Below are 12,479 nucleotides of genomic sequence, written 5' to 3'. Positions count from 1 at the left end.
CCTCTCACTCACTCCTCACACCATGACTCCTCACTCACCCCTCACTGCTCACTTACTCACTCCTCACACACTCCTCACTCACTCTTCACTCCAATAACACTTGTAGGAACACTGGGATCTAAAGCCTGACAAACACATCCATTGAGAACATCAGACAAATCCGTAACCCATCACCTTAACCCCTTGTCTGGGAACTGTCTGGAGATTACCACCCAGTCTATCACTAGGAGTTAATGATGCCTAAGTTTGACTCGCCAAACCGTCTGATGTCAACCAGTTTGGATTATATTAACATTCACATAACCAACGTCCCATCAGCATCCACAGACACTACTGAGTGAATCATTAATACTTTCTGGCCAACAAAGGTCAAAGAAAAAGTCAGACAAGAAAGTCACAAACTAACAATTGTTTATTAATCATGGAATCAGCGGGGGATGGGGGGTGGGGAGACTGGGGAGGAGGGTGAGGGTGGGATTCTCAACCTCCTCCCAAACTGGCTGTGAAATTGCTGGAGGAGCCTTGCTACCCACTCAAAGTCAGCATCAGGAAACTTGATCCATTCCCAACTTCGGGCCTTGTTGGCATAATTTAGGCGAGGCATCAGAGCACAGCTTGCCCAACTAGGATTGCGGCAAAGCCGAGGAATTCCTGCTCCAATTGGTGGGCCTTTAAGGATCGCTGGCCTGGCCTCTCACAGCCTGAGGCAAATGGGGGGAAGCACGATTTACCCATTTGTACCTGAAAATTGCCACAGGGGTCCTACAACTGGCTTAAGACCCCAAGGTGCGTAGGTACGCAGCCTCCTACCTGTGTCAGGCGGCTGGGCTGCTCATCCATTTACAGGCACCCCCCTGAAACATGCGTCAGGTGGGCCGGGGGTGTCCAAGGGGAGGCTGAGGCTGCCCCGCGCCCCCCACCCCACCACCAGATTTTACAGGCAAGAAACGAGTGGGCTCCATTGGAAAATCGACCCAACAGTTATCAGCATTTAAACTGAAAGATTGAGTGTAAATATTGAGTAGATGGGGATAATTGATGAAATAAATAACAGAAGTTACAAAGGCACTTCACTTGTGTCACTGTAACTCGGTATTGATGGTTATAAAATTACAGTTGAGATCAGTGTCCACGATTAATAAAAATTCGAGAGATTCATTTCAGATTAAATTCCTTAGTTGCCACGCTAACTGCATTATGGTGAATCATCTGATGTAGGGGCTGGTTAGCTGCAAGATTTATTGATAATATCAACGACTTTTTCCTAACACAGTATGTGTAGACGGAATTCAATTATTTAATCTGCTTTTTCACAGTACCCCTAATTTTATTTGTAATGTTGGCGGAGTCCATGAGATTTTGGGGGTTTCACGGGGTTCAGTTTCACCGCCATGAAGTGACGGTTAAATACCGCAGCAGAATGGGGTAGGTGGTCTCAATGTTCCGGTACTTGTTGCTGTGACACACAATCTTCACCTCGTACTGACTGAACCTGAGCTTGAGGTGTTCGCCGGACGAGATGAGGAAGGTGATGGTGTAGAGGGCAAACTCGAACTCCGGGCTCACCCCCATGAAACAGCTGCCCTGGGGTTTAACCCCATTCTTCCAGCTGAACTGCAGTGTGATCAGGTGCTTATTCTCATCCGGCTGTGGAGAGGGGAAAAAGAAACAGAGAAACAAGCAGGAAGGCAGTGGTATAAATAAAACCCTGAACCCCTCGATTAATACCCAAACCCCTCGATTAAACCCCCGAACTGCTCGATTAAACCCCCCGAACCGCTCCATTAAACCCCCGAACCCCTCGATTAAACCCCCGAACCGCTCGATTAAACCCCCCGAACCCCTCGATTAAATCCCCAAACCCCTCCATTAACACCCCCGAACTCCTCCATTAAACCCCCAAACACCTCCATTAACACCCCCGAACTCCTCCATTAAACCCCCCGAACCCCTCCATTAAACCCCCAAAACGCTTGATTAAACCCCCTGAACCCCTCAATTAAACCCCCGAAACGCTCGATTAAACCCCCCGAACCCCTCGATTAAACCCCCGAAACGCTCGATTAAACCCCCCGAACTCCTCGATTAAACCGCCGAACCCCTCGATTAAATCCCCAAACCCCTCCATTAACACCCCCGAACTCCTCCATTAAACCCCCCCAAACCCCTCCATTAAACCCCCAAAACGCTTGATTAAACCCCCCGAACCCCTCGATTAAACCCCCAAAACGCTCGATTAAGCCCCCCGAACCCCTCGATTAAACCCCCGAAATGCTCGATTAAACCCCCGAACCGCTCGATTAAACCCCCGAACCGCTCAATTAAACCCCCGAACCCCTCCATTAACACCCCCGAACCGCTCAATTAAACCCCCGAACCCCTCCATTAACACCCCCGAACCCATCCATTAAACCCCCGAACCCCTCCATTAAACCCCCGAACCCCTCCATTAAACCCCCGAACCCCTCCATTAAACCCCTGAACCCCTCCATTATCACCCTCGAATTCCTCCATTAAACCCCCGAACCCCTCCATTAAACCCCCGAATACCTCCATTAAACCCCCGAACCCCTCCATTAACCCCCCGAACCCCTCCATTAACACCCCCGAACCCCTCCATTAACACCCCCGAACCCCTCCATTAAACCCCCGAACCCCTCCATTAAACCCCTGAACTCCTCCATTAAACCCCCGAACTCCTCCATTAACACCCCCGAACCCCTCGATTAAACCCCCGAACCCCTCCATTAACACCCTCGAACCCCTCCATTAAACCCCCGAACCCCTCCATTAGACCCCCGAATCCCTCCATTAAACCCCCGATCCCCTCCATTAATCCCCGAACCCCTCCATTAACACCCCCGAACCCCTCCAATAACACCCCCGAACCCCTCCATTAAACCCCCGAACCCCTCCATTAACACCCCCGAACCCCTCCATTAAACCCCCGAACCCCTCCATTAAACCCCCGAACCCCTCCATTAGACCCTCGAACCCCTCCATTAACACCCCCGAACCCCTCCATTAACACCCCCGAACCCCTCCATTAAACCCCCCGAACCCCTCCATTAAACCCCCCGAACCCCTCCATTAAACCCCCCGAACCCCTCCATTAAACCCCCCGAACTCCTCCATTAAACCCCCGAACTCCTCCATTAAACCCCCCGAACTCCTCCATTAAACCCCCGAACCCCTCCATTAAACCCCCCGAACCCCTCCATTAAACCCCCCGAACTCCTCCATTAAACCCCCGAACCCCTCCATTAAACCCCCCGAACTCCTCCATTAAACCCCCGAACTCCTCCATTAAACCCCCCGAACCCCTCCATTAAACCCCCGAACCCCTCCATTAACACCCCCGAACCCCTCCATTAATACCCCCGAACCCCTCCATTAACACCCCCGAACCCCTCCATTAAACCCCCCGAACCCCTCCATTAAACCCCCGAACCCCTCCATTAAACCCCCGAACCCCTCCATTAACACCCTCGAACCCCTCCATTAACACCCCCGAACTCCTCCATTAATACCCCCGAACTCCTCCATTAATACCCCCAAACCCCTCCATTAAACCCCCCGAACCCCTCCATTAAACCCCTGAACCCCTCGATTAAACCCCAGGACCCCTCGATTAAACCCCCGAACCCCTCCATTAAACCCCCGAACCCCTCGATTAAACCCCCGAACTCCTCCATTAAACCCCCGAACCCCTCCATTAAACCCCCGAACTCCTCCATTAAACCCCTGAACCCCTCCATTAAACCCCCGAACCCCTCCATTAAACCCCTGAACCCCTCCATTAACCCCCCGTACCCCTCCATTAACCCCCCGAACCCCTCCATTAAACCCCTGAACCCCTCCATTAACCCCCCGTACCCCTCCATTAACCCCCCCGAACCCCTCCATTAATACCCCCAAACCCCTCCGTTAACACCCCCGAACCCCTCCATTAACACCCCCGAACTCCTCCATTAAACCCCCCGAACCCCTCCATTAAACCCCCGAACCCCTCGATTAAACCCCCAAACCCCTCGATTAAACCCCAGGACCCCTCGATTAAACCCCAGGACCCCTCGATTAAACCCCCGAACCCCTCGATTAAACCCTCGAACCCCTCGATTAAACCCCAGGACCCCTCGATTAAACCCCCGAACCCCTCCATTAAACCCCCGAACCCCTCCATTAAACCCCTGAACCCCTCCATTAAACTCCCGAATCCCTCCATTAAACCCCAGAACCCCTCCATTAACCCCCCGAACCCCTCCATTAATACCCCCGAACCCCTCCATTAACACCCCCGAACCCCTCCATTAAACCCCCGAACCCCTCCATTAACACCCCCGAACTCCTCCATTAATACCCCCGAACCCCTCCATCAAACCCCCCGAACCCCTCCATTAAAGCCCCGAACCCCTCGATTAAACCCCCAAACCCCTCGATTAAACCCCAGGACCCCTCGATTAAACTCCCGAACCCCTCGATTAAACCCTCGAACCCCTCGATTAAACCCCAGGACCCCTCAATTAAACCCCCGAACCCCTCCATTAAACCCCCGAACCCCTCCATTAAACCCCCGAACCCCTCCATTAAACCCCCGAACCCCTCCATTAACACCCCCGAACTCCTCCATTAATACCCCCGAACCCCTCCATTAAACCCCCCGAACCCCTCCATTAAACCCCCCGAACCCCTCCATTAAACCCCCGAACCCCTCGATTAAACCCCCGAACCCCTCGATTAAACCCCAGGACCCCTCCATTAAACCCCCGAACCCCTCCATTAAACCCCCGAACCCCTCGATTAAACCCCAGGACCCCGCCATTAAACCCCCGAACCCCTCGATTAAACCCCCGAACACCTCCATTAAACCCCCGAACCCCTCCATTAAACCCCCGAACCCCTCGATTAAACCCCCGAACCCCTCGATTAAACCCCCGAACCCCTCGATTAAACCCCCGAACCTCTCGATTAAACCCCCGAACCCCTCCATTAAACCCCCGAACCCCTCGATTAAACCCCCGAACCCCTCCATTAAACCCCTGAACCCCTCCATTAAACCCTCAATTAAACCCCCGAACCCCTCCATTAAACCCCCCAAAGCCCTCGATTAACACCCCCGAACCGCTCGATTAACACCCCCCGAACCCCTCGATTAACACCCCCTGAACCCCACGATTAAACCCCGAACCCCTCGATTAAACCCCCGAACCCCTTGATTAAACCCCCGAACCCCTCGATTAAACCCCTGAACTCCTCCATTAAACCCCCCCCGAACACTTCGATTAAACCCCCGAACCCCTCGATTAAACCACCGAACTCCTCGATTAAACCCCCCGAATCCCTCAATTAGATTCCAGCCTGTAACTCACTCGTTGGTATCTGTTACTCTATATATAAACCCCCCAAATCCCTCGAGTAAACCTCCAAACCTCTCGATTAGAACCCAGTGTGTAACTCTTGTCTGGGTATCTGTTATTCCATATATAAACCCCCATATCCCTCAAATAGATTCCGGCCTGTAACACACTCTCGGATATCTGTTATTCTGTGTATAAACCCTCGAACCCCTCGATTAGATTCCAGCCTGTAACACACTCATGGGTATATGTTATTCTGTATATAAACCCCCCGAACCCCTCGATTAGATTCCATAAAATCATAGAAATAGAATCATAGAAACGTACAGCACAGAAAGAGACCATTCAGCCTGGCGTGCCTCTGCTGGCTCTTTGAATGGGCAGTCGTGCTCAGACCCACATCCCTGCTCTTTGACTGTAACCCTGCAAGTTCCTCACATCAGGTACCTGTCCAACTCCCTTTTAAAATTATTTATGGAATTAGCTTCCACCACCTTTACAGGTAGAACGTTCCAGATCCTAACAATTCTGAGTGAAAAAATTTCTTCCCATCTCCCCTCTTGATCTTTTGCCAATGATTTGGCATCTATGACCTCTAGTTACTGACCCACTACAGCAACAAATTCTTATTAAATTGGGTCAATTGCTACTTATAGGTGCAGGCTGAGGAAATGAGGAATTGGAGAGGACGATCTAAATCACAGCAAATGGTTAGCTACGAGGAGAAAATTATTTTTGAACTGTGCAATGCATTTATACTAACTAACTAATGCATTTAACTGTACAATGCATTTGATCCTGTAACTCACTCCCGGATATCTGTTATTCTATATATAAACCACCCAAAATGCCTTGATTAGATTCCAGGTTGTAACTCTGGGTACTCTCTGTCCTGTGCAATGCTCACCTTGAGCTGGTTATTTTGCATGGTGTATCCTCTGTAATCCACATGACCAAGTTTCTCCTGGAGGTAGAACTGGATCCAGTTGTGGAAACCAATGACCGTTCGCCCACCGCGGGTTTCACCTACAAACACGTGCTCGAAACCAGACGAATCGGGGCTGCAGGGATGGAGATGGTGAGGGTAGGGTGGCAGACTCTGCTATCAGAAGGCTGTCTGTACCTGCGCTCTTCCTCCCCCAAGACCTTGATTGTCTCTCACTGGGGTACAGTTCCACAGGCACTGACTCTCACAGGGGTACAGTTCCACATACACTGACTCTCACTGGGGTACAGTTCCACAGGCACTGACTCTCACAGGGGTACAGTTCCACAGGCACTGACTCTCACTGGGGTACAATTCCACAGGCACTGACTCACACAGGGGTACAGTTCCACAGACACTGACTCTCACTGGGGTACAGTTCCACAGGCACTGACTCTCACAGGGGTACAGTTCCACATACACTGACTCTCACTGGGGTACAGTTCCACAGGCACTGACTCTCACTGGGGAACAGTTCCAAAGACACTGACTCTCACTGGAGTACAGTTCCACAGACACTCTCACTGGGGTACAGTTCAACAGACACTGACTCTTACTGGGGTACAGTTCCACGGACACTGACTCCCACTGGGGTACAGTTCCACAGGCACTGACTCTCAATGGGGTACAGTTCCACAGACACCGACTCTCACTGGGCTGCAGTTCCACAGGCACTGACTCTCACTGGGGTACAGTTTCTCAGACACCGACTCTCACTGGGGTACAGTTCCACAGACACTGACTCTCACTGGGGTACAGTTCCACAGACACTGACTCTCACTGGGGTACAGTTCCACAGAAACTGCCTCTCACTGGGGTACAGTTTCTCAGGCACCGACTCTCACTGGGGTACAGTTCCACAGACACTGTCTGTTGTGTATGTACCTTTAAGAGAGAACTGATTTTACACTGTAGCACCGGCAGTGACCACACCTGTATATAAAGCCATAGCAGGCTTCTGTACTTTCAGTTTAAGCTTACCCTCTGTTCAGTAAATACCTGTTATTATTGTTCTCCTGCAGTCCGTGTATTATTGCTACTCGGACACTACACTGGCGACGAGCAGGTTTGAACTCACCTGCAGTACTGCATCACCTCACGGGGATCTTTCCCTGAAAAGAAGCTTCTTGGAGGTCGAAGTCAGAGCAACGGGCGTCGACCGCGGGCAACCACCCAGGGATCCATCGGAGTTCGGAGAATTGCAGGGGAGGCTGTGGAGAGCTGGGCTTGGCTCCCCAGTCGAGGTGTTCCAGCAAATCGTGCTGGTAGCAGGTAGTGCGCTGACCCTTCCGGACTGCGGTGGGCTCGAGCTCGATCGAGCGGCTCTGCAAAGGGGCCATGCAGCGTCGTTGGGAGGAAAAGAGAGAGAGAGAGGGTGGAGCGCACAGGGCGCGGTCGGTGCTCAAGAACCGGGCAGCGTAGAGAAAATAAAATGAGGGGAAGGAAAAGTGAGACGCGCCGAAGCCACGGGTCGCCGCCATTACCCTGTAGAACGCTAGGAGCAGCGTGGCAGCAAGGGGAACAAGGAAAAGCACGGGAGGCGCCATTTTATTCCATTGGGGAAGAAGAAAAAGCGCGGGAGGCGCCATTTTAAACCACCCAAGATGCCGAAGAGTGGCAGTATCACTGCTTTTGACAACGAGGTAGAAGACTGGACCACGTATGTGGAAAGAATTGAAGTGTACTGCAAGGCAAATGAGGTGGCCGATGGAAAGAAGGCGTCGGTATTATTAAATTTGATGGGCGCGAGAACGTACGGCCTATTGCGGAATTTAATTACCCCAGCTAAACCAATGGAGAAAAGTTTTGAAGAGATTGTTAATATCTTACAGGAACACCTAAACCCTACACCGCTGCTGATAGCAGAAAGATTCAAGTTCCATAAAAGAAACCAGCACAAAGATGAAAGCAATGCTGACTCTTACGGAACTACGCAAGTTATCGAAGCACTGCCAGTTCGGAGCAGGACTGGCAGAAACCTTAAGGGATAAGTTTGTCTGCGGGCTCCAGAGTGAAGGAACCCAGAAACGACTGCTTTCGGAAAAGGACCTGACACTAGAACAGGCTTTCAGCGTGGCAGTATCCTACGAAGCAGCAGCACGGGGAGCTGCGGAAATACAACAGAAACCACAAGAATACAGCGCTAACGAAATGGCATATGGAGCAGAAAAGTGCTATCGCTGCGGCAGAACAACCCATGATCAGAAGGACTGTTGGTTTAAGGACAAAGTATGCAGGCAATGTGGGAAAATGGGACACATAGCAAGAGTCTGCAGGTCGGGAAAGAAAACCAACACTAAAAAAACTACTAAGGAAAAGTACAAGAAAGTAAAAAAAAATGACAGACAGCAGTTCAGATGATCAGGAGAGTGATAATGACTCTGGGAACAGGAGACTAAGTTGTCTAAAGTTACACAACATGATCGCAAAGGAGGATCACCGAACCATTTGGGTCACCCTCATGATAGCAGGGTCCCAAGTAAAGATGGAATTGGACACAGGATCAGCCTAACTGTCATGAATCGACGAGACTATGAGCGGCTATTCTCACACATACCCTTGAAGGACACGTCCATTGTATTGAAGACATACACGGGGCAAAAAGTCTACCCCAGAGGAAAAATAAGGGTGCCAGTTAAATACAACGGCAAGGAAACACAGAAACTGTATCTATATATACTACAAGATGGAGGACCACCATTATTGGGACGTGAATGGATCCGAAAAATACAATTGGATTGGCATTCCATTCAGGCGCTAGCTGTGACTGTCAAAAAGGATGACGACGTCACACCTGGACGACTGTCAAAAATTCTAACTGACGCTAAAAGGAGTAACGGCAATGATAAAAATCGAAGATAACGTAAACCCAAAATGTTTTAAGGCCAGACCGGTACCGTACGCGATCCGCCCAGCCATTGAAGCAGAGCTGGAGAGTCTGGAGCGTTCGGGTGTGCTGTCCAAGGTGGACTGGAGCGAGTGGGCCACACCCATCGTTCCTGTAATGAAGAAATCATTGAGCGGCACGTCTGGGGAGCCGAAGAAGGTTCGCATCTGTGGGGACTTCAAGGTAACTGTGAACCCAGTCCTGCACACAGTACAATATCCACTGCCACGGATAGAAGATATTTTCACCTCACTATCTGGAGGGAAACGTTTTACGAAGATTGATCTGGCCCAAGCGTATCTACAAATGGAGGTGGAAGAAGCATCTAGGAAATACCTCACGATAAACAATCACAAAGGTCTTTACCAGTACAACCGACTGGTATTCGGGGTAGCATCAGCCCCGGCTATTTGGCAGAGGGCGATGGAACAAGTCCTGCAAGGGATCCCGGGGACCCAGTGTTATTTGGACGACATCCTGGTTACGGGCGAAAATGACAGTGAACACCTTGCCAACCTGGAGCAGGTGCTCACTAGATTACAAGAATATGGGCTACGAGCCAACCGCCCCAAATGCGAGTTCTTCAGGAGACAAATCTCGTATTGTGGCCACATGATTGATGAGGAAGGGTTGCATAAGTCCCCAGACAAGATTGAGGCAGTAGTCAAGGCTCCAGCACCGGAAAATGTGTCGCAACTGAGGTCATTCCTCGGGTTGGTAAACTACTACCATAAGTTCTTGCCGAATTTATCTACAATTCTGCACCCACTGAACGCCCTGCTGCAAACTGGAGTAACATGGAAATGGAGTGATGAATGTAAGCGTGCCTTTCAGAAATGTAAATGCCTAATCACTTCAAAAGAAGTATTGGCCCACTACAATCCAACACTACCGATTCGGTTGGCATGTGATGCGTCTCCCTACGGCATTGGAGCGGTGCTGTCACACAAATTCCTTGACGGTTCAGAGAGGCCAATAGCCTTTGCGTCGCGCTCGTTAACCTCAGCCGAGCGTAACTACGCCCAAGTTGACAGGGAGGCCCTCAGCCTGGTGTGGGGGGTGAAGGAGTTCAATCACTATCTGCACGGGCAGAAATTCACCCTACTGACTGATCATCAGCCTCTGGTCTCCATTTTTAACCCAAAGAAGGGCGTTCCAGCGATGACGGCGCAACGGCTGCAAAGATGGTCACTTTTTCCAGGGGCACATCAATACGACATAGAGTACAAGGGTACGAAACAGCATGGAAACGCTGATGGGCAGTCGCACCTATCGTTGCCTACGGCGGAGGAAGCACCTGCAGTGGACCCTGTTGAGATATTCCATTCGACCATAGTCGAATGTCTACCTGTTACAAACTCAAGTATAGAGAAGGAAACCCGAAATGACCCGACACTCTCTCAGGTCTATGATTTGACGGTGAAGGGATGGCCAGCACATGGCGACTCACTGTTGCCAGCATTCTCGCCAAGGAGAGAACAGCTGTCAGTGTGCTGGGGGACCTTGATGTGTGGATCCCGAGTGGTAATTCCACCCAAGTTGAGAGATAGAGTGCTCAATGAGCTTCATGAGGGTCATCTAGGAGGGGTAAAAATGAAGAGCCTAGCCAGGGCATTTGTGTGGTGGCCGGGAATCGATAAAGAAATCGAGGATATGACCAAGAGATGCACAGGATGCCAGAAGGTCCAAAACGCTCCACCACAGGCCCCGCTACACCCATGGGAGTGGCCCTCATCTCCATGGCAACGGGTACACATTGATTTTGCTGGTCCATTTATGGACTCAATGTTTTTAATCGCCGTGGATGCCCATTCGAAATGGCCAGAGGTCATCAAAATGTCCTCCACCACCACGGAGAAAACTATTGCAGTCCTACGGACCATCTTCGCCAGGAATGGCTTGCCAGAACAGATTTGCTCCGACAATGGACCATAGTTTGTGTCCGAGGATTTCCGGAGGTTCCTGAGGAATAATGGGGTGAAACATTACACATCTGCCCCATATCATCCAGCCACAAATGGATTGGCTGAGAGGTTTGTTCAGACCTTTAAAAAGGCCCTAAAGGCGATGTATAATGACGACATACCACTACAACACAAGGTGGATAATTTCTTCTTTGCTTACCGGAATGCGACACATGCAGTCACCAACCAAGCTCCAGCCATAATGTTCTTCAACCGAAGGCTAAGATGTCGCCTGGATTTGCTCAAACCAAACATAAGACGAGATGTTGAGGATAAGCAATTCCAGCACATCAATGAGAAGCCAACCAGGAGCTTCAAGATAGGGCAACCAGTCTTGGCCCGTGACTACCGAACAGAAAAATGGCAGCCAGGAACGATATGCACACAGCAGGGACCACTAATGTACACAGTGGACGTTGGAGAGAGCATCGTGAGACGCCATGCTGACCAGATTCTAGAGTCACAGGAACAAGCCAAACCTATACCACGAGCATGTGCACTTGGTAATGAACCCGAAGTACAGATTGCGTCTACCTCAGAATCAGTGGTATTGGAAGCCGACGAACCAACCAATGACAATGAGCCAGAATCGACTCCGCCGCAAGAACAGGATACTCGAGAAAGGCGCTATCCAGTCAGGATCAGGAAGCCTCCTCAAAGACTGAACTTATAAATGATTATTTCAGTTGATGTATATAGTTCAGAGAAAATTGTAATTGTAATTAGTTATTATTTAATTGTTAAATGAATGTTATGTACTGTTTATCTAAAAGGGGAGGAATTGTTGTGTATCTACCTTTAAGGGAGAACTGATTTTATACTGTAGTACCGGCAGTGACCACACCTGTATATAAAGCCATAGCAGGCTTCCGTACTTTCAGTTTAAGCTTACCCTCTGTTCAGTAAATACCTGTTATTATTGTTCTCCTGCAGTCCGTGTATTATTGCTACTCGGACACTACAATTTCTCTCACTGGGCTACAGTTCCACAGGCACTGACTCTCACTGGGGTACAGTTTCTCAGGCACTGATGTAAGAATTCGCAATAATTTACAGTTCTGAAGATTCATTTTTTTGATTAAAGGAACCCTGAGCGAGGTGCTTTTAAGTTTCCAAAGATAAAATGGCTGTCACACCACATGGACAAAAGAGGTTTGGAATGCAGCTTTCTGTGTCTGGAAGTAAGGTTCAATGAAGACAAAGGACAATGCTTTGTTTACAAAGCAACTGAATGCTATTAGCATTTGTTTAGATACACCTGAAACTGCAGAAGAGACTTTTGCACC

At 50.0% G+C, this 12,479-nt stretch overlaps 1 protein-coding gene across 3 annotated transcripts in view; it reads right to left on the bottom strand.

Moving 5' to 3' along the window:
• Nucleotides 1-402: 402 nt before the first annotated feature.
• Nucleotides 403-12,479, bottom strand: part of endou2 (endonuclease, polyU-specific 2) — a 46,443-nt gene continuing 34,366 nt past the window's right edge. For all 3 annotated transcript variants that reach the window (XM_086010534.1, XM_086010535.1, XM_086010533.1), the window contains exons 7-8: nucleotides 6,265-6,418; nucleotides 403-1,647 (exon numbers count right to left, since the gene is read on the bottom strand). In XM_086010534.1, the coding sequence (XP_085866660.1) occupies nucleotides 1,384-1,647; nucleotides 6,265-6,418 (418 nt within the window). In that variant the 3' untranslated portion in view covers nucleotides 403-1,383. The remainder of the gene's footprint in view (nucleotides 1,648-6,264; nucleotides 6,419-12,479) is intronic.

The sequence above is a fragment of the Somniosus microcephalus genome, chromosome 17, assembly GCF_052327205.1.
Source record: "Somniosus microcephalus isolate GS21.2 chromosome 17, FLI_Smic_1.0, whole genome shotgun sequence".
Taxonomy (NCBI): Eukaryota; Metazoa; Chordata; class Chondrichthyes; order Squaliformes; family Somniosidae; genus Somniosus; species Somniosus microcephalus.
The sequence above is the reverse complement of the archived record's forward strand: the minus strand, read 5'-3'. Positions and strand labels throughout refer to the sequence as shown.